The sequence below is a fragment of the Gobio gobio genome, assembly GCF_949357685.1.
Source record: "Gobio gobio genome assembly, chromosome: 25".
Taxonomy (NCBI): domain Eukaryota; kingdom Metazoa; phylum Chordata; class Actinopteri; order Cypriniformes; family Gobionidae; genus Gobio; species Gobio gobio.
In genome coordinates, this window is record NC_137121.1 from 35,129,334 (window position 1) to 35,152,787 (window position 23,454).

General features: G+C 41.1%; 2 protein-coding genes across 2 annotated transcripts; both read left to right on the forward strand.

Moving 5' to 3' along the window:
* Positions 1-5,294: 5,294 nt before the first annotated feature.
* LOC307121836 (histone H3.2) lies at positions 5,295-5,705 on the forward strand (the record flags this gene model as incomplete). The annotated part of the gene is made up of 1 exon (XM_079809594.1): positions 5,295-5,705. One exon carries the CDS (start codon positions 5,295-5,297, stop codon positions 5,703-5,705), a length of 411 nt encoding a protein of 136 aa, XP_079665720.1.
* A 3,486-nt stretch (positions 5,706-9,191) lies between these two features.
* On the forward strand, positions 9,192-9,566 carry LOC307121620 (histone H2B-like; the record flags this gene model as incomplete). The annotated part of the gene is made up of 1 exon (XM_079809257.1): positions 9,192-9,566. One exon carries the CDS (start codon positions 9,192-9,194, stop codon positions 9,564-9,566), a length of 375 nt encoding a protein of 124 aa, XP_079665383.1.
* Positions 9,567-23,454: the final 13,888 nt, after the last annotated feature.

A 23,454-nucleotide genomic window follows, 5' to 3' on the forward strand; every position in this document is an offset into this window, starting at 1 on the left:
AAAGAGCCTTTGGGGTTTGAAGCGGCTGATAGAGATGCGACTCTATCCCAGTATATAGCACTAATCAGTTGAGTAGCTATGGTGTGGAAATTATAGATAAAAAATGTAATACATTTTGTATTAAATAATTATATAAACTACATTATTGCCTAAATAATCAGATTTTTTTTTTAAAGAGAGAGAGAGAGAGAGAGAGAGAGAGAGAGAGAGAGAGAGAGAGAGAGAGAGAGAGAAAGAGAGATAACTAATTAGCTTTGATCAGGATATTTATGAATAAAATATTTACCAGTAAGTTACATAATTCAAAACTGTTTTGAAAAGTGTGAGACTGTATGCATTTGTGTTAATGTACATCATTTGTATTCATCAATGTTGAAATTGATTCACGTAAAAACAACGGCAAAAAAGCATCGCATGTGGATGTTTATTCATTAATATCATGCTTTACACGAGTAAAAAATATCGCCGGGATATTAATCATCTGGTCTAAAGTGAATGATTCACACCACCGCGTTTTTTAAAAGCAGATGCAGAAGTGAAGTCCCGTCTCTTTACCTGGACAAAACTAACCCAGGCACGGAAGATATCACCATCCTTTTTCTTCTTAGGATACCCGAGGACTCGAAGTCCTGACAGGCTGGAGTTTTTGCAACCTCCACAAACACATGACGATGATAAATTAAAAATGCTGAAAAAACTACTGAAAACACAAACTCCTACTGAATACCAACCTACTGTACACTGAGCCGACGCAAACTCCCTCTCGTGACGTAAAATGACGCAATGTTGGAGAAAAAAAAAAAGTTTTTCCCAAACAGTCAATAATGAAGCGAAGAATGAAGACCAAGAGTCAGGAGTAATTAAAGAAAAATGTACTAAAGAATAGTTTGCCTTTTCATCAGCAGAAGCCAGCTTCAAATCTCACACAGAGTTCATAGACCGCACTCTCTCATACATTTTACACAGCAATAATACTCTTTTCCAAGGTCTAGCTTTAAGTTACATTGTTTCTGTTTCCACACATGGTAAATTAATCAGATGTCTCCATAGATCACTTTCACCCTGGAATTAGTAGTGACCTTCCGGGGGTCCGTTCTTCGTACCTCGCTTAATTATGCAGAATTGTAAGGCTTTATATAATGTAAATGAATGAGTTATAAAAAAATTCACCCCCCTCACAGTTGTCATGAAGGGCAAAATGAGCCGTATAGACCAAAAGCACAATTTGTACCAGGCTGTAAACATGTTTTATTCTGCTCTAAAGTTGGCCATTTTAACATGGGGCTCAATGAGATTCTGCTCCCTTCTGGATCCTGTCCCTAGCGGCCAGTCGATGAATTGCAGTTTGAGGCACTTCCGTATTGGCTTCAAGAGAAACTGCGGGAGGTTGCCGCTTGCAGGTGACGCATGCGACGCGCAAAGACACCTGGGTGATTTTCACTCTCTACAGGGTACCCGCGGGGTCTTAAAAGCATTGAAAAAGTCTTAAATTTGATAATTTAAAATTAAGGCCTTAATAGCCTTGAATTTGGTATACAAAGTCTTGGATTTCGTTACAAAGGTCTTATTTTTTATTTTATTTTTTTAACTCTTCCTAGGATTAAGTTCATACCGTAACAAAATGAACTGTTACTAGTGTGGGATAATTAAAAATTCATGCAGCGTAATGTTGAGTGCACATCGCGCTCAACGTCATAGCAGTAAGCGCGAAAGCTCGTGCACCCGTTACTATGGTTACTTTTTTTAAATTATTTTTTGTTGTTGCGGGTGAGAATGCCGCAGCCCGCTCGCGCTGTGAGCCTCGCGCTGCTCGTGCTTCACCTCACGGGGTTTAAAGCGGCTCCCGGTGAACCGGACCCGTGCCCGTCGGTGTGCTCGTGTGTGGGACCCGTGGCCGACTCAATAAGATGACGAAAAGTAAACAGTTGGACCTTCATATTCGCTACTGGGTGGAAGACCACGTCCAGTCACGATACTTCGGCTCGCAGTTCATGGGGCATGCAACGGCGGTGGACTTGCTCAAACATTTCAAAGTAAGTTTTTATTATGAATTTTAAAAATGTTGAGTTTTTTTAATTTATAAATAATATATGATATAGTAAAGTAACATAACACGACCAAGTGAGCTGTTCTATAATATCACGATTGCAAATGTTACATTGAACAGTCTTGAAGGATTGACAGTCTGAAGAATATTGCTTCAAAATAAATTTGATTTATTTATGACAGACATTATTTAAAAAGTAGAAACATTATGTCATTAAAAATGTATTGTAACATTATTATAAAAACTTCCTTATGTGTGATTAAATGGAAGTAGCTTACAAATAAATATTTTTTAACCTTTAATATTAGAATGATGTACCATCTGGGGTTCCTTATGGTTTACTTTACAGTGAGAGATTTTTTTCTTGTTATGTACTGTACTTGATAGGCCCCAACTTAATTAATAGGATATCAAAATTTTTTAATTATTGGTTTTATTGTTTATTTTTTTACTTGAAGGAAATATCTTGAAGCACAATGTTTTCTTGCCAGAAAGCACCAGAATGCTTCATTTACATGTTTAAATCATAAAAATTGTCTCATGGGGGATAATTCCCCAGACCCCCCTACAACAAATTACTTCGTAAACATGTCACCATTTTCACCAGTTGTGAGTTTGCATGTCTGAACCTGTATCTCACCACTCAGACAGAACCCTTTAACCTTGAGGCCCCAACCTCCATCACACTAGCTATTATGTAGGCTATATAATGTCTTTGTTTAAAATGTGCTTTTCATGTCTTTTAGGAGTGTGTATGTGACCTTGACTTGAGGAAGATGGTCTCTGTGTCTATGGATGGACCCAATGTTAATTGGCGTTTTTTTGAGATGTTGCAGCAGGAGCATGCAGAGCATTTTGGGGGTGCTCAGCTGGCAGTGGTGGGGAGTTGTGGCCTGCATACTCTCCATAATGCTGTCAAATGTAGATTCACCGACTGGCATATGGAGAAGTTCCTAAGAGCTCTGCATACAATTTTTCACAATGTGCCAGCAAGAAGGGAGGATTTCTGTAATCTCACAAAGTCCAAAATCTTCGCTTTGCCTTTTTGTGGTCATCGCCCTTGTCATCTGGCCAGACATGATGAAGTATGTTGAGGCTGTTAGCACCAAAAAGCTTCCTAACCCTGGGACGTCCTCCTAGTCAAAGTCAAACGCGTTGAGAAGAAGCTACAAGCAGAAGTTGACAGAACTTGAGAGCCTGGGCGAAAAAATTGCAACCAAGGCAGCAGAGCTGCGAAGGCTGTAGTGTTCAACACCAAGATCAAATCTATTTGTTTATTACAAATCAAATGTGTTACGCTGTTGTGTATGTATTAAATATAACTGATAATTTAAATAAAATGTTGTATTTAATTCAAGTAGCCTACTTGTACATAATTATTTTCTAGGGTTCAAAATTTATACAGATTTGACATTTTCCCCTCATACTTCTGTCAGAATGGGTACGAAGTTGGCATTGAATTTCATTTAAAATGGCATTAAAAAGGCCTTAAAAAGCCTTGAATTTCATTTGGAGGATCCTGGGGGTACCCTGTCTCTACTTCCTGTGAAGTGATGTATCGATGTTCCCTTCTTCCCTGCGCCGTTCGCAGTGCCCTTCGGACTAAACATGTTCGCTCCCTTTGGATTGGAATCTCACCTAAGATGGCGGAATACCCTCTGAAGTCCATTTCGCAGTCCACTTACGGTCGAATGGAACGCACCCAAAGCGTTTCAATCTTCAGCTTATCCTACATCGCTAGCTTCACATTAGGGCTAAGGATTACTTCTCTGAGGCAAATGTGGAGTTTCTGCTCTAGGGCGCCCTCTGGCTTCCAGTATGAATTAAACTTTTGGGTAACAAATATGAAAAATAATACTTCTCTCTAAATAAATTTATATGACAACCCATATGTTTTTCTCCAATGTACAGTTTTTCACCCACAGTGGATGCATAAGAGGCTCATATTTCAAATTAAATACATAGACTTTAAGAAATTTATATCACAGATAAAAAGCACAGAATTTCTTTATTTTTTTTATTTTTATTTTTTACAATAAATCTTTAGACCGTTGTAATGATTTTTAATCATAGGCTGTCTGCATATTAACAGGTAACCCAGCAGGTTTTTTTTGTAAAATAAGTTTTCTGTAAAATGTAAATGTTATTTTATTATTATTATTATTATTATTATTATTATTATTATTATTATTATTATTATTATATTGTTATATTTATTCTTAAATACTCTATTTTTAATTTTTTAATAATTAAAATGTTATTGTAATAGTAATATTTATAATTTTGTTAAATATTTGTATTCATTGAATATAATCATTATTATTAGTCTCGTTAATATATAAACATTGATATATAAAATGTTATATGCATACACTTTTCAGTTGTAAAAAAATAAATAAAAAAAATTTGCATTTTAACCAGAATAATCGCAATTAGATATCTTCCCCAAATCGTGCATCCCTAGTTTATCCTATCTCCCTAGAGCATCCCCTGTTCAAACTCTATTAGGCTATTAATATGCTATTTTGTAATCTATTCTATTTGAGGGCAAGTTTGTTTTAGCCAATTTTCATTTTGGGCCTAAGGTTTTGGGCATTTGGCACGTTGTTGGCTGTGGAGGGTTACTAATGTCATTGCTTTATTGCTTTTTTTATTATTTCTTTGATTTAAATAATTTTGGTAATGCGTCGTATAGGTCTTAAATTTCAACCTTAATGGTCTTAAAATGTCTTAAAAAGGTCTTAAATTTGACTTTCTGAAACCTGCAAGAACCCTGTGTTTGTACAGGCACATAATGATCCCTAATGTGTCTGTTTGCCACCCAAACTATCGCCCCTACTATTAAAGTAATGTCTGTTAAGTTCCGATGATGTATTAAATAATATAATAGATTATCTGAAATAAAAATATCATATTAACTTCAGGAATAACAAATTGATCAATGTTATTCTTGGTCTTTTGCCACACTCGGGAATTAAGGCCAGTATTTCAGAACAAATAAATACAACAATGTGAGTATAAAGAGAAAGCAGAAGCAGCTCGAGCGGGAAACCCTCCGCGTGTTTGAAAAGAGGAGACGCGCAGTCATTGGCTAGCGCTCATGCGCTGACGTCACAAACTAGCCAATCACAAGCCTCTGCTCCCTCGCGTCACTGTGAGCTCGTGGCGGTCCAATGCTATAAAAGCAGGCGTGTAGCAAAGAGCAGCATTTCTAGCGCCAGCAGGACAGATAGAAGTAACTACAGCAATGGCAAGAACTAAGCAGACCGCTCGTAAATCCACTGGTGGTAAAGCCCCGAGGAAGCAGCTCGCGACCAAAGCCGCCCGTAAGAGCGCTCCGGCCACCGGCGGCGTCAAGAAGCCTCACCGCTACAGGCCCGGGACCGTGGCTCTGCGAGAGATCCGCCGTTATCAGAAGTCCACCGAGCTGCTGATCCGCAAACTGCCCTTCCAGCGGCTGGTGAGAGAAATCGCTCAGGACTTCAAGACGGATCTGCGCTTCCAGAGCTCCGCGGTCATGGCCCTGCAGGAGGCCAGCGAGGCTTATTTGGTCGGCCTGTTCGAGGACACCAACCTGTGCGCCATCCACGCCAAGAGAGTCACCATCATGCCCAAAGACATCCAGCTGGCCCGCCGCATCCGCGGAGAGCGCGCCTAAACCCGCGTCGGCATCAGCCGCTTCAGACCCCAAAGGCTCTTTTAAGAGCCATCAAAAACTGCACAGAATGAGAGAATTTCTAATGTAAACACTGAGTATGACCAGAAAGTTGCGTTACATTAACATTATCTGGGTCTTCACTCTAAATCATAAACTGTTTACTACAGAATATGTGGAAATGTCGGTTCGTTTTTGTTGTCTTATAGAATTTTTTTACTTGAATGATTATATTTATAGAACGTTAGTGTGTGTGTGCATAATTGCACACTGCGTGTGTGTGTGTGTGTGTATATATATATATATATATATATATATATATATATATATATATATATATATATATATATATATATATATATATATTATATGATACCGATACTTCTAAACTGAACTTTTAAATTATTAAAATTACTTTGAGTAAAATGGTTAAAGAGACCCACTTAACATTATATTTGAAAGGCATTTTAACATTCAATATGCCTTCATTGCAACTTATTAGATCATAGTTTTGTTTACACATGGATAAAATGTTTACTTGTGATGACCACGGAAATCTACAAATACTAGTTGAACTGCAGTCCCTGTAGTAACAAATATGGTTAATTTTCATAAGGGACTGTCAGTGACAGGACGTGGCACCCATTAAATGCAACCTTTTATTCTGATTTGATTTATATTAACACTAGTTAGAGGATGTTAACAGAACATTCTCAATATCAACTTTTATCATTACATTTATTTAAAGAGCGTAATTGCTCAAACTAGGCTACAGTTTCTATTTGTTTATTGTTGAAGTAAACATGTTTTCTGTATTCTGCTGAGTATTGTTCTGGGCTGCGTTTCCAAAAGCATCAATGGTCTCTAATGATACTATAGGGAAACGCTGCTGTTTGAATAGTGTCCGCAGTGAGTGAATGCTCTCTCTGTGATGGACTGGAATGCAGTTGCCATATGACAATAATTCATTTCTAATTTCCTTGTTATTCAGATAAATAAACAATATAATTGCACTATGAGAATTAAAAGGGCAGACCTTAAGGTGGCCAATGATGTGCTATTTTTAAGGCACATGACATTTGAATGTCCCTCCAAAACTCTTTCCCACCGTCACAGAAGCTGAAGTGCTCCATAAATTGCTCTAATAACCTCATTTCTAAGCGTCTCTTCTCAAGGGGGATTTATTTGCAGCATCTTTGGAAAGTCAATTATATATTTTTATTCAGAAATCAACTTTGTCCAACAGTTTTACTGTAAATTGAGTAAATATCGGTGTGTCCAAATGGCACCGCTGTCCCACAGTGGAAGTGCAGTGATGTTTTCCCCCATTGGGATTGTTTATATATAATAGCATCAATAATATGAGTTATTTATTTATTTGAAGAGTTTATTGTAGTATAGCTGTATTTATGTATAAATAACAAAATTATGTCTTAGAAAATTAATACATTTACAGAAAGATCAATATGAGGAATGCAGAGTTCACTCGTGGGATGAGAGTGAGGATGAGTTTGTCATTTTGAAGATTAAATGATGGGGATCTACTTATTTTTGATTTGCATGAGTTCAAAGTATATAAATCTATCAATTTCTAAAAGAAATGTGCAAAATCATAATTTTATAGAAAACTACTTTTGGACTAAACGCTGTTGTACAGCGTTGTCATAGCAACATTTCTCTAAGTACCAAAATATCTTTGGAAAATCAAAGAAATCGAGTCAAAGATCCGGATGCCAAAGCTTAGACTTTGTTGGAGTGCTCCAACTCTCTTTCATTCGCTCATCCACAGGTTTGATCAAATCTTCAGCTGCTCTCTAATAGTGGCATGGGCTGTTCTGAACGTTTATGCGATGTTGAAGGCCAAAGAAGAGATTACTCTTATGGTGCAAGTTCAGCTAAAGGGAGACATACAGTGTAGATCAGAGAGGCCTGAAATCATTCATACTCTATAAATATACCCGCCAATGTCACATAAAATTATACTGTTATATACAATTAATGCATTAAATATATATATATATATATTCATTCAGTATCTCTATATATGATATAATTATCTTCGTCAAATGAATCTTATAAAACGTGTTTTTCTAATATTAAACAAAGGACAGGCCTCGAGAGATCAAGGTTAAATCACATCGTCTTGTGCTGAACTATATCGAGGGGCGGGGCTGTTGCGTGGTCGTGGTTTCTGTCAGGTCCTATAAGCAAATATAAAGTGCCTCCTTGTAGCGCTTCTGCTCCACTCGTTGTTGTCATTTGACCGACTGAAGTACTCAGTTAATCATGTCTGGAAGAGGCAAAGGCGGTAAAGGGCTCGGTAAAGGAGGCGCAAAGCGTCACCGTAAAGTTTTGCGCGATAACATCCAGGGAATCACCAAACCCGCCATCCGTCGTCTGGCTCGCCGCGGCGGTGTCAAGCGCATCTCCGGTCTGATCTACGAGGAGACCCGCGGAGTGTTGAAGGTGTTTCTGGAGAACGTGATCCGCGATGCCGTGACCTACACCGAGCACGCCAAGAGAAAGACCGTCACCGCCATGGATGTTGTGTACGCACTGAAGCGGCAGGGACGCACCCTGTACGGCTTCGGAGGATAAACACCTGAAATCAAGAGAAACCACAAACCCAACGGCTCTTTTAAGAGCCACACACTCCCTCACATAAAGAGTCATGTCACACCAATGCTGGAAAAAAGAAATTAAGTATATTAATGAAAAATAAATGCCCAATCTTACAGATAATTACAGATTTTTCACAAAGAGCGATTGTATTTCATAAACAACTGCAGAAGTTACAATTGGTCCATTAAAACTATATCCCATAATTGTTCTACAAGGAGAAAATGGCCCGCGCTCTTATGGGTTAAATATTTTTAAATGAACTATATGAATATATAACCGATATGTGAAAATAAAATATTGGCGTTTCATCTCAATTTAAGGTTCTAAGGTGTTTTAATGATGAATAATTGCAATCAGCTTTTTCCTTTATTTATCTTTTGAGTTCTAATGTGTATTTCAGAGAAGAATTCTATTGTAATTCAGTGATTTACAGAATCAAGAAAAAAGTTAAAATTGAATGTTGGTGTAAAGGGACTTTTGTATAGGAGGGAATTTTGGTACAAAATCTATTGGTAAAAGGGATCTTATTACTTTATTCTAAAATGGGTTTTCAGATTACACAATCTTGCAGAATATTAGTATTTTCAAACTTTTATTCAAGCAAAAGAGCGGGAAAGTAACAAAGGAAACGAGATCGTGTGGGTCTCCTTCAAACACAAAGCGGTAGGAGGGGCTAATATTTACCCGCCCGTGATTGGCCCTCATTCCTCTCAAGTTGCTTTGAGTTGTCCAATGAAATACGCGTTTATGGGTTCGGCCTATGAAAACAGCCAATCAGAAGAATCCCGTATCTCTTAGTAAATTAGCATATGGCGGTGAATAAAAGCCTCTGTATCGCTCCTGAGCGCACATTGACTCTTCATCATCATGCCTGAACCAGCAAAGTCCGCGCCTAAGAAGGGCTCCAAGAAGGCCGTCACCAAGACCGCCGCTAAGGGAGGAAAGAAGCGTAGAAAGTCCAGGAAGGAGAGCTACGCTATCTATGTATACAAAGTCCTGAAGCAGGTTCATCCTGACACCGGCATCTCCTCCAAGGCGATGGGCATCATGAACTCTTTCGTCAACGACATCTTCGAGCGCATCGGCGGCGAGGCGTCTCGTCTGGCGCACTACAACAAGCGCTCCACCATCACCTCTAGAGAGATCCAGACCGCCGTGCGTCTGCTGCTGCCCGGAGAGCTGGCCAAACACGCCGTGTCCGAGGGCACAAAGGCTGTGACCAAATACACCAGCTCAAAGTGAGGTGACCTCTGACCTTACCCACCCCACAGGCTCTTTTAAGAGCCACCCATCTTCTCATTTAAAGAGCTTATAATGCTTTAGAGCTGAATTTAGTTATTGTTCCATTGGTCAGTTTCAGTAAAATATCATTGAGAACAAGTATTTTGTCGTAAATCTCCATATCAACATATCAAATGAATCCAAAACAACTATAAGTATATGCATTTTTTTTTGTACAGATGTTTGGATCACTCGCATAAAGTTCAACTTCAAGTTCAACATTAGGCTTCAGTATTTGGGTAATTTGCATTATCAAGACTAAATTAAAGTTAGATCCTAAAAACTTTGTCATCAATCTCATTCCAACCAGCCAAACAATTTTGTAAACCCTTATACTGTTAGTTTATGAATAAAATAACTATCATTGTTCAATCAGTTTCAAGAATAAAAGTATACCCATTTCTGTCAGGATCACTATCGTCAAACAATTAGCATAGTTTAGATTGGCGGTATGGTTCTGTTCTGGGAAAGAACTCCCTGCTCATCCATGCAGTCTAGCATGGATAAGAGCAGAGAGAGCAGTGATAAACCCCCCTTTTACTAACTAAAGCTATACGCTGGATTTAAGCTCATCAGTGTCCAAAGGTCGAGGAGTTTCTTAGTTTTGGTAACACATTCTCACACCAAACTCGTCACATATTGAGGCTTGGTCAGGACCCTTCAGTGTCACTTTTTGACGCTCAGCTGCTCCATTGATTTCAGTGAGAAACCTCTGGCATCAAAAACAGTTGTTTATTGCTCTTTTCATATGTTCTCTAAAGTCTGTATTTGGCCTCTTAGGAGTGGCTGAGTGTCAGTAACACTGCTTACTCATTCATCCCGGCTTCCACAGATCAAATATGGATTTTTCTTGCATTTATTTTATTCTTGTGATGTGATTCTTCTTTATTGAACATATAAGTGAAAATGCAGAGAGAAGAAAAAAAACACAACAAAAAAAAACATTATATATATATATATATATATATATATATATACATACATACATACTTACATATATATAATACAATGAAAATAACAAATAAATAAGAACATAGACTTCTCAGTGCAAGCTTTCAAAATTAAGTAATTCAAAATCAAAGAATTTCCCCCAGAACAAATTAAATTTTTGTTATCAGCAAATAAAATGGTTTTCAGTTTATTAGACACCTCCCATACATTATTTATACATAAATTAAACAACAACGGTCCCAGCTCTGACCCCTGGGGAACCCCACAGGTAAATTACCTTTGACTTTGATTTAACGTTTTGCAGTTCTACATATTGATATCGATTATGTAGTTATTTAACCAAGTAAGTGCTCTCCCCCTAATTCCATATTTGGGCCATTCTACAGAATTGGTGCAAAGTCAGAGGTGGAAACATCTTGAAATGTTTTATTTTTTTCCCTCAAATTTTGCATGTATGCAAAATATTTAATATCTTGGAGTTACATTTGATGACCAGTTGTCCTTCAGAGAACACATTGCTAAGACCGCTCGCTCATGCAGGTTTGCGCTCTACAACATCAGGAAGATCAGACCGTTCCTAACAGAACACGCAACACAGCTTCTTTTCCAGGCCCTGGTTATTTCTAGACTTGACTACTGCAATGCGCTTCTGGCTGGACTCCCCTCTTGTGCGATCCAAACACTTCGAATGATCCAGAATGCAGCGGCACGTCTGGTCTTCAACGAGCCCAAAACGCTTGCCTACAGAGCCACCACGCACTCAGCTCCTGCATACTTTGACTCGATTCTACAAATCAACACCCCCACCAGAAGCCTTCGTTCAGCTAAGGAGCATCTCTTCCATGAGCACTTAACCTCATTAAAAAAAAAAAAAAAAATCTTTCCTTTTCTCTTTCTCCTCCTCTTTCCCTCCCTACTCTAGCCTGTGCTACACTGAGAAATGTACATGGACTAAGTATTTCAGGCACTTGTTGCGCTCACTCGACTCTTCACGACCAATGGCTTATTGTACCCCCAAGTTGTAAGTCGCTTTGGATAAAAGCGTCTGCTAAATGCATAAATGTAAATGTAAATCCAAGGTACACATTTCTAGTAATTGTGCAGTTAATTCTCATATTGTATTTTAATAAAATGCTGGAATATTTTCCTTCTCCCTAAATTTGTCACTACCAAAACACAAAATAAATAATTTATTAAGAAGGCTTTGAATGACCTATTAAGATCTACCTTGTAAATAGATATTTTTTCAATTTTTAAAAATTGTTTTTACAGGTTAAATCAATAACAATTACTATTTTAATAATATTTTAAGTGTTATTTATGAGATTTGTTGTATTTTGAATCCAATTTTTCTTTGCAAAAGGCATACAGTTTATCATACTGATTTCAAAGGTAAGGATTCATTAGTTTGAATATGCATTGCACCAAACACTATCATAACAGCTTAGTTGATAATTCAATATACTTTATTTTTGACAAAACATCCCATGTTATGGAAGTGACTGCACATTTTCGGTAGTGACAGTAATGTTTTGGTAGTGACCACTATACTTAGTTTGCCATGGCTGAATCAGACTGTCAACATTTTATGTTAATATAAATAACTAACTATGATGCACATTTGCAGTCAGCATCAGCGAGAGGCGTCAAAGCTTACGATGGAACCCTAACCCTAACCTGCTCCTGTGCATCACGTCAGGGCTTACACTTTTATGATGGATGGATGCACTTTTATGATGGATAGATTCACTTTTATGATGATAGATGCACTTTTATGGCCTTCAAAAACCACCCAACAATTCACTGCGATTATAAAGCATGAGTGTGTGTGTGTTTACATAAAACATTATTTTAAGAATATTTTTTCCTTGTTTCTTCCCTGAACATTTGTTTGTATTCTCTCTGTCTCTCTTCTGTAGTTTATTGCAGCGTCCGTTTTTACATCCATTTTTGCCTAGCGTTACATGATCACGCTCTTATACATGTAAATGCATCCAGGCGTGACAAGACACAAAAGAACGCGCTGTATGTCAATGTCCTGTGTGTGTGTGTGTCAGTGTCCTGTGTGTGTGGCTGCGTTTCATGTCAGCTAATCAAGGGACACTCTGACACACACACACACACACACACACATTCGACGCAAAGACAGAATTGCGTCAGTCTCCTGCTCACATCTAGTTCTCTTTTGCTCTTGAACAAACAATAACAACAACACAGAGAATTTTGAGTATTCTCATATTAGGAGTCTTAAATTAGTTAAATAACGTCTTAAATGAACTTAAAGAGTTGTGAGGAAATGATATGCGAAGGACAGCGCGCCAGATCCGCGTCATGTTCGTCAGCGGCCGTTCTTAAAGTGACAGGAGCACTAATGATGCCTGTCATTAAAGGTCCTGTTTTTGCAGTTTTTTTTAAGCTTTGATTGTGTTTACAGTGTGCAATATAACATGTGTTCATGTTTCGCGTGTAAAAAAACACAGTATTTTTCACACAATTCACTTATCTGTATACCGCTGTTTTCACTGTCCTAAAAACAGCTTGAGGATTTCCTTATTCTATGAAGTCCCTCCTTCAGAAATACGTAACGAGTTCTGATTGTGCCAGCGGTTCCCGTGTTGTGATTCGACAGCAGCTTAGCGCACGATGCCCGGAAAGGTCACGCCTCTTACCATAACGGGGAGATGCAAACGCTCAAAGTACAGCGTCCCTGAAGGCCAAACAAAGACTCCGGGATGAAAATAACAGCGTCTCGACGACATGGCGACAAACACACTCTACAAACCGCTACAAACGCAACACTTCCTCTTCTCCACGTGGGAGAGCAACAAGACCACGCCTCCTTTTTTGCGTACTCTTGTGGGCGGAGGTTAGTCAACAAACTGTTCTACTCATAGATATCCATAATAAAGGCTAGATGTCTCGTGCGCGCTGCTGGCCAATGGAGGTCGACGTCCGCACCTGGCGGCCATCTTGTCACAGTCGGCTCGCTCACTCGTAACATTGTTTTCACGAGTTCACACTTACATATAATTTATGGAGAGTAATTTAACTGCGTATTTGGCGTGCTGTCCGGGGGGAGGGCTTCGAGCTCGGAATTTGGCCCGAACCCAGAGTACCCCCCGTATATGTAAGTGGCTGATAAAATAAAAGTGTGAAGAAGGGGTGGTGGAGGGATGCTAGAAAACTGTCAATGAATGGAGGTAAGACTGCTGCGTGTATATATACCTCTTACTGTTGATTAGCTGAGTGCTCTCCACCTGTGTCAATTATCTGAACGTGCTCCTCCCGAACTATGTTTATAAAACATTATTTCACGAGTGCACACTTACATATAATTTATGGAGAGTAATTTAACTGCGTATTTGGCGTGCTGTCCGGGGGGAGGGCTTCGAGCTCGGAATTTGGCCCGAACCCAGAGTACCCCCCAAAAATGTTAAAGCATAGGACAGCCGCCTGGCTAAATACCCCCCAAAAAAACCGAGCTTGGCGGGCTGGCATTTGAGAAGGGCCTGGTTGCTTGACCGGTAGGCCCCTGAGGGTGGTTGTGGCGCATCGTGCCGGGGGATTGCCTGCAAGAGAAAACGGGAAAAGAGAAACATGGGAGAGGCAACAATATTAAAAACATTATTAAACACTTCCTTGCTGCGTGGAAACTTCCCACTCTGCATGGAAACATCGACTCTTCGTACTGCCTGGAAACTTTCCGCTCTTTCGTACTGCGTGTAAACTTTCCGCTCTTTCGTACTGCGTGGAAACTTTCCACTCTTTCGTACTGCTTGGAAACTTTCCACTCTTTTGTACTGCGAGGAACTTCCTCTCTTTCGTACTGCGTGGAAGCTTTCCACTCTTTCATACTGTGAGGAACTTCCTCTCTTTCGTTCTGCGTGGAACTTCCACTCTTTCGTTCTGCGTAGGAACTTCCTCTCTTTCATACTGCGAGGAACTTCCTCTCTTTCGTACTGCAAGGAACTTCCTCTCTTTCGTACTGCAAGGAACTTCCTCTCTTTCGTACTGCGTGGAAACTTTCCACTCTTTCGTACTGCGTGGAAACTTTCCACTCTTTCGTACTGCGAGGAACTTCCTCTCTTTCATACTGCGAGGAACTTCCTCTCTTTCATACTGCGAGGAACTTCCTCTCTTTCATACTGCGATGAACTTCCTCTCTTTCATACTGCGAGGAACTTCCTCTCTTTCATACTGCGAGGAACTTCCTCTCTTTCATACTGCGAGGAACTTCCTCTCTTTCATATGGCGTGGAAATGTTCCACTCTTTCAAGCTGTGAGGAACTTCCCCCTGTGCTGCGTCCATGGAAACTTTCCATTTCTTACTGGAGCCTGAGAACATAAGAAGGAAAATATGAGTGTTTGATCGGGATATTCCCACTGTGTACTAGTCAATAAGGGTTTGGTGGGCTTTTTTGATGTGGAACCGATTGGTCCTGATATAGCTTTGGAAAGCGTCGGAAGACCATCTCCCGAGAGCTTGGATCTGCTGTTGGTAGAGGCCTTTTTGAGCTGCTGAGGTTGCTACCCCAATACGGAAGGAGTGGCTTGAAAAGTTCTTTGCTGGGACCCCTGATAGTTGGAGAACGGATTTGAGGTGTTTCTTTGAGGATACCAGCATTATAGGTTGTCTGGTGTTGGGACGGGTGGGCTGGGATCTTTGAATCCCTTTGATCAGAGAGAGGTTGGTGAATTGTTTATCTCGGGGGAGGAATCGCCGTACATCAATTGTGGAAAACTGGATGCAGCTCAAGTAACCTTTGATGTATTAAGGTAGAAAATAAATGAGGTGATTGAAAGGAGAGAAAAATCATGGAACGGTATGTTTATAAGAGAAGTGAAATGCTTTAAACATCTCCAGGCCGTCATGTAGGATTGAGGTTTCTGGGAAAGAACATCACTGCTTTGGTAGTGGAGAAGATTTAGCCAGAGAAACTGAACTCCTGTGAAAGCAGAGGGAACATCACTGCTGTAGTAGTGGAGAAAATTAGCCGGAGAAACTGAGCTCCTGTGAGAGCAGAGAAAATGGCACTGCTGATGCAGTGGAGAAAATTAGCTAGAGAAACCGAGCTCCTTTGGGAGCAGAGGGAACAGCACTGCTGTAGAAGGAGAAAATTAGCCAGAGAAACGAAGCTCCTGTGGGAGCCAAGGGAACAGCACTGCTGTGGCAGTGGAGAAAATTAGCCAGAGAAACTGAACTCCTGTGGGAGCAGAGGGAACAGCACTGCTGTAGTAGGAGAAAATTAGCCGGAGAAACTGGACTCCTGTGGGTGCCGAGGGAACAGCACTGCTGTAGTAGGAGAAAATTAGCCGGAGAAACTCAGCTCCTGTGGGAGCAGAGGGAACAGCACTGCTGTAGTGGGAGAAAATTAGCTAGAGAGACGAAGCTCCTGTGGGAGCCAAGGGAACAGCACTGCAGTGGCAGTGGAGAAAATTAGCCAGAGAAACTGAACTCCTGTGGGAGCAGAGGGAACAGCACTGCTGTAGTAGGAGAAAATTAGCCGGAGAAACTCAGCTCCTGTGGGAGCAGAGGGAACAGCATTGCTGTAGTGGGAGAAAATTAGCTAGAGAAACGAAGCTCCTGTGGGAGCCGAGGGAACAGCACTGCTGTGGCAGTGGAGAAAAATAGCCAGAGAAACTGAGCTCCAGTAGGAGCCGAGGGAACAGCACTGCTGTGGCAGTGGAGAAAATTAGCCGGAGAAAACTGAGCTCCTGTGGGAGAAAAAGGAGAAAAAGTTAGACGGACAAATAGAGAAGCGCATTGTGTAACCGAAAGGACTCTTATTTTAAATGTTTATGCCTTATTATTGCAGGATGCTCATTCAAATTCATATGAGAGAGATAAAACAACAACAACCTTTATATCTATAGCACGTTTAAAAACGACATGAGTTGACCAAAGTGCTTTACGCTCTCAACGGTACTAATAAAGCATTGACAAAACACCCCTACATCAACACGCAAAACACAAACACACATCTCAAACTCCCAGTCCTTATGGGCAGTTGTAAGCATGAGAGAAGAGATGTGTTTTCAACACAGATTTAAAACGTCCTAACAAGTCACAAGATCTGATATGCCAAGGGAGGCTATTCCAGAGGCGTGGCGCAGCCACAGAGAAAATACAGCCTTACAACTGTATACACCGTTTTCTTTACAGTGATTTATATCGTAATATGTTGTCGTTGATACGAATTCGCTTTGCATAAATGTATGCTATTCATTGATTGTGAAATGCTCTGAACTCAAGCATTGTTCGAGCCAGTAGAACGCACAACGGTGCCACATTCAGGTTTGAAACATGATCGCTCACGTTAATTCAGTGAAATCATAGCCTTTGAATTTCTGAATTTCCTTTGAATCATTGATATGCTTGTTATACAATAGCCTGCCCTACTATAAGGTATTGATGTTACATTTAAGAAAGCGGGTGCTCCCAAATACATTGTTCAGTTCGCACACGTCTATTTATAGTCACGAAAGCGAGTATGGTCGCACTGTGTTGAGCCCTGTGTGACCGAGCTTCCAACTAGTAGCTGATTGTTTGGCGTAATATGCCCTGTTGCATTGACAGCATTTTAGTGATTTCGCCTCACAATACGTTCGCTCGCTTTACCAGCAGCAAGTAAATTGATCGTTCATCACCACGGCGACCGTGTGCGCGTACATGATGAACGCACTTCTCCTGTGTGAAAAGTATCTGTCTGTACTGTAGTACACAGAGGCGGAAAGATCGCAAGAAAAAGTAAAAGAGTTATAATACTTTATCTTAAGACAGGAACTGTTGTAGTTCTCCCTGTTGCAAGTCTGTGCTGTGTGCACTCCTTTACACTGTCCGAGCACTGCTCTCGCGGTTGGCTCGTGAATGCTTATGGAAGCGGCCGAAAGGGGTTTTTAGATAGCTTATAAATGTGTAGGGAAAAAGATTTTAGTATTGTAGAGTTGCTTCGAGCCGTGTAGACAGCGTGGGCGGGCGGGGCGAAGTGCCGTCCGTGCTAGAAAACTGTCAATGAATGGAGGTAAGACTGCTGCGTGTATATATTCCTCTTACTGTTGAATAGCTGAGTGCTCTCCACCTGTGTCAATTATCTGAACGTGCTCCTCCCGAACTATGTTTATAAAACATTATTTCATGGGTGCTTGCACTTTTTAAATAACCATAACTTGCTCAATTTTCTACCGATTTTCAAACTGTTTGGTTTATTATAAACGTCAGAGATGTAGTTATGACACTGCATACTTATGAAAAATTATTCATAATTTGTTCAAGAATCCATAATTATAGCCACCTTAATAACGTTTGAAAGAAACCAAACCATTTGTAAATCCGTCAAGATTTCAGTGAGATAAGAGTATTTGTGTTCATGCAGATCATCAGGAGCCACAGAGCCCTGCCTGTGACAAGATGGCCGCCGGTGATGACGTTAGAGACTCCGCCCTAAGACATCTAGCCTTTATTATGGATATCTATGGTTCTACTGACGTCATTAAAGCAGGAAGTACAGGGATGTAGTCCAAACCGGCCGTTTGCTGTAGGCTTTGAAAGGGAACTTCTGTTAAATATAATATCTCGCTTGGCATTGAACTTTGAGCTTTATAATTTTACAGGTATTATTTATGCTCTAACAGCAACATTACACACTAACTAAAGTTTGAAAAATGGGATCATGAAGAACAGGACCTTTAATGTTCATCAAAGAACAACGTGAAAAGAGAAAATTTTAGCTTTAATGACGTTTAATCTATATTTCATTTATTATTTATGCAGTTAAGACAGGTGTTTGATAACTATTACATTTCTGTATATGTCTAACAGGGAAGGCCACAGGTAAAAATAACATTAATTATAGTGGGTTTATGTAAAGATTGTTTTAAGTTCACTTAAATTAAAAGTTGTTTTTTTACAGCCTAATAAATGTTGAAATTGGGAGCTTTCAGTTATACATTAATGTAACGTCATTAATGTTTCATAGAGACATCAGTGATACTGGCCTTCATAAAAAGATGCCATTACTACACATATTTAAAATATACTGTCTTTAAATTGTTTCTACATTAATTAGGAGAGTAAATGAAATTATTACAATATCAAAACATAAAAATATTAAAAACTTGCGATTAATCGCGATTAATTACAGAAAAAAATTTGATTAATTAGTTATTTGTTTTAACCGATTCCCAGCACTAATATATACATACTAAAAAAAAAAAAAAAAAAAAAAAAACATATATATATATATATATATATATATATATATATATATATATATATATTATATTTATTTTTTATGTCATTCTCCCTGTCAAGTTAATCATAGAAGTTACTGACAACAACCTAGCAACCTTCGCTAGTATCATGGACTGCACCTTTGAGTAATTGTAATGTGATGAGGTTACAGAATTTTAACTTGCATACTAAAACACTACTAAAACATAGTACAATACTACTGATTTGCATAACTGAACTAAAAGTTTGTTTATTCCTCCAAATAAAGGATTATTTTTTTCCATTTTGTCACTACCAAAACAATGATGTCACAACCGAAACTTCAAGAAATGTTACGGGTGTGACTGTTTTGGTAGTGACAATTTTAGATAATTTTGAGCCTAGCTCAAAGATGCTAATCAGCACATGGTTAGCAATCACTGGTCAGAACAGTTGTACACATACAAAAACTAAATTTGACGGAATAACATCCCGAAAAGTTTTCTTAATCGCAGAAAAAATTAGTTTGATAGTGACACATAAAGTTACATACAGATTTTCAGACTTTAGAACACATTTACCTCAAAATGATGAGCTCAATCTACTCATCAAGTAGCATATGAGAGAGAGGGACACAGGAATATTTCCTGATCAAAAATGTAGGAGTGTGGGTAAAATCAGTCTCCGCCAGTGGACTAAAACATTCACTGTTTCGGTAGTGACATGAAAATGTAGGACACGTTTTTTTACATAAAGTTTCATGATTTAATAATAAAATATTAAATAAATATATTTTTAACAATTTTTTTTTTATAAAAACCAAAAAGATTTATTTAAAAACAAGAATGGAAAAAATTGCAAAAACATTTTCAATATCCTTTTCACAAGTTGAAATTTAGGGGTTAGGGTTCGGGACAGCCACCTCCCAATTGAAAGTACCCAATAAATGATGCTTATATATATATATATATATATATATATATATATATATATATATATATATATATATATATATATATATATATATAAATATAAAGCTACTGATATTTTAAATATTATGGTGGGTTTCAATAGATAATTGAAGGATCTTAGTAAACATTTAAAATTAAATGCTTTTCAGTTTTGTTTTTTGATTGTTGGACAGCAATTTGCACCAATTCTGTAGAATGGCCCATTTATTCAATTTCATGGTCAATAATTTATAGTATACAGAATCAAATGCCATTGAATATCCAAGAATATCCCCACTGCATATTTTTTATGTTCTATTGCTGTTGTTATTTCTTCTACAAGTTGAATAGGTGCATGTGAAGTTGTCCTATTACCCCTGAAACCAGATTGCTGATCGCACAATATATTGTGTTTAGTAATAAAATTGTTGAGCCTAAAGGCCTTTGCACATTGAGTCTGAAATTTTCGCATGCGTTTTTTCGTATTCGTGACCAAAAATTTGTCACACACAGAGACCTTGCACACTGAGTCCGATGCGTATTAATGAATGCGTTACGAAAAAAAACGCAAAACAACACAAAATGCCGTCTTCAAGTAGCCTAGTGAGGGTGATTTTTTTGTCCTCTCTCTTCTTAAAAAGAGAAAAAGAAAGAGGAAATAATGAATAATGGGTCCATCCACTCCTGCGATCGCGTAGAGAAGAAGGTGAGTTCCACCTCCTCAAGGAGCTGCGGGATTATCCAGACCGATTCAAAGTTTACTTTAGAATGTCAGTGGCTCAGTTTGATGCTTTGCTAGCGATACTGGAGCCACATATTAAAAAGAAGACCACCAATTTCCGTGAATCAATTGATCCTGAACAGAGACTGGCAGTATGTCTGGTATGGATCCAATAATATTTGTAGTATTTTTGATACAATAATATTTGTATATATAATTGTAGGTAGGCTTTCTGAGCACTGGCGATTCATTCACCACCATTGCCAGCAGTTTTAGGTTGGGCATCAGCACTGTAGATGGGAAAAACGGATGCAACAAAAACGCAGAAAATCGAACCTGTTTCGATTTTCTTTTTTTGACGGACGAAAGTTTCGGAGGCAGTGTGCAAGCGTGATTGACATAACGTGAGGTCTAATTTATTTTTTGACGTGCAAAAATTTTGCATGCGAATTTCGGACCGCGCCACCGCGCCGCTTGCAAGGGATGGTAGAAATGAACGGTCTCGGAGCGAGCCTCCTCCCCCTCTGTTCAAGCCGCGCCACCGCGCCGCTTGCGAGGGATGGTAGAAATGAACGGTCTCGGAGCGAGCCTCCTCCCCCTCTGTTCAAGCCGCGCCACCGCGCCGCTTGCGAGGGATGGTAGAAATGAACGGTCTCGGAGCGAGCCTCCTCCCCCTCTGTTCAAGCCGCGCCACCGCGCCGCTTGCGAGGGATGGTAGAAATGAACGGTCTCGGAGCGAGCCTCCTCCCCCTCTGTTCAAGCCGCGCCACCGCGCCGCTTGCGAGGGATGGTAGAAATGAACGGTCTCGGAGCGAGCCTCCTCCCCCTCTGTTCAAGCCGCGCCACCGCGCCGCTTGCAAGGGATGGTAGAAATGAACGGTCTCGGAGCGAGCCTCTTCCCCCTCTGTTCAAGCCGCGCCACCGCGCCGCTTGCGAGGGATGGTAGAAATGAACGGTCTCGGAGCGAGCCTCCTCCCCCTCTGTTCAAGCCGCGCCACCGCGCCGCTTGCAAGGGATGGTAGAAATGAACGGTCTCGGAGCGAGCCTCTTCCCCCTCTGTTCAAGCCGCGCCACCGCGCCGCTTGCAAGGGATGGTAGAAATGAACGGTCTCGGAGCGAGCCTCCTCCCCCCTCTGTTCATGCCGCGCTAATGCAAGGGATGGCAGAAACGGACGGTCCTGCAGCTCTCTTTACGTTACAAGAGAGCTGTTCCACCCTCGCGCACATTTCTCAGTCCCCTCATGAGTTCAGGCGACTGGAATTGTTCATATTGCTGTACACGAGCCTGTTAAGACACGCACGCCAGCGAACAAACGCCGTCATGAGACATGACGCTGACATATGCTCTCCAACGAACCCGCACTCCCCCCTGTTGGACCGCGCAGATTGCGCCGTTCGCAAGGAATGAGAGTGCGCACGGTCACGAGCATGTTCAGCGCGCGTGTGCGCGCCGCACTCACCGGAAAATTAACAGAGGGTGTTTTCGTCCCGCTGTGGCCGGACGAACCGCCTTTCTCTAGCATTTCTCAGCCCCCTCTCCAGTTCAGGCGGCTGGAAATATTACTATTGCAGTAACGAGCCTGTCTTTTATGCACGCACGACTGCCAATAAGCACGAGGACGTACTGCCGTATGCTCGCGCTAACTGAACGCTATTATGTCCCTCCCGGTAGCACAGCGGCAAAATCAGCGGCTGAAACGCCGGAGACCCGAGTTCGAGCCCAGCTCTCGCGGCAGATAAAAATGTTTACTGTCCGCTTCCCCGGGCTCGCGGCCAGCTTTTCTTACAGACAGAAAGCTAACTTGCACCACGTGGCGCTCGAGTATTTTTGGGCGTCTATACATAAGGAGAGAATAGACGGTTAAGTCCCGCTGCGGCCGGACCACCGTTAAAACTCTGTTTTCCTGTCAGTTCCCACTCCTGTGGCTACTGCAGATGTTTTCCACACAGCCTACGAGCCGGCGGACTCGCCCTCTCGCCTGTTTCCAACTGAAGCCCCTCCAAAGTCCTCCTAGCAGAAGGGGGAAGTGACGGTTAAGTCCCGCCGTGGCCGGACCACCGTCAAAACTCTTCTTCCTGTCAGCCCCCACTCCTGTGGCTGCTGCAGATGGCTCTCACGCAGCCAACGAGCCGGCAAAACTGCCCTCTCGCCTGTCTACAACCGCCGTTTTACGACGAACCAGAGAAATCACGAAGTTGCTTTTATTTCTGGTTGCACGGCTCACGCCGTATGTGTTTTCAAATGCAGTAAACGTGCCCACTTTTGTGTTCACCCCTGCACCCAAGCACCACAAATCCCGTGTCTCTCACTCACGTAAAGTGTCTCTCACTCGAGTGCTAGAGTTAGGTCACGTGTCCGCTTATTTGCGCCCACGCCTAATCACCACACGCGCTGTCACACAGCCACTCTTAACCGGTCATGTTCCACGCGTAAGAGTTGTGCCCGCTCAAACGCGCTCACACATTTTCGCGAACATTCTGCCCCCGGCGCCATGCGCCGCGCCACACACCATTTGTTCTCCGCCCAAGGTGGCCGGAACGACGAGTGTAGGGCCACACACAAGCCACTCCCCGCTCGAAGCGGCAGAGATACAGTGTGTAAGGCGGCCAGCCATCGAGAGCGATCGGCTGGCCCACAGCACAGAGAGCGCGCGCACTGCGCCCGCCCCTCCTATACAGGCCGTCAAACCCGCGAAGCGCGGCGTTTTGAGCCCGGAGGCCGTTCTATCCCGTGTGGCACACGCGAGAGCGTGGGAAGCCATTCCAGGTGTATCAGAATGGGTGCTGAAAACAGTGAAGCACGGCTACACTCTGCAGTTCGCTCGCCACCCTCCGCGCTTCTGTGCGCGTACAGAGACGAGAGTGAGCGAGGAAGTAGCACATCTACTTCGAGCAGAAATAGCCACGCTGCTGTGCAAAGGGGCTATAGAACCGGTTCCCCATTCTATGAGCGAGTCAGGCTTTTACAGCCAGTATTTTCTCGTGCCAAAAAGGGATGGGTCGCTCAGACCGATTCTG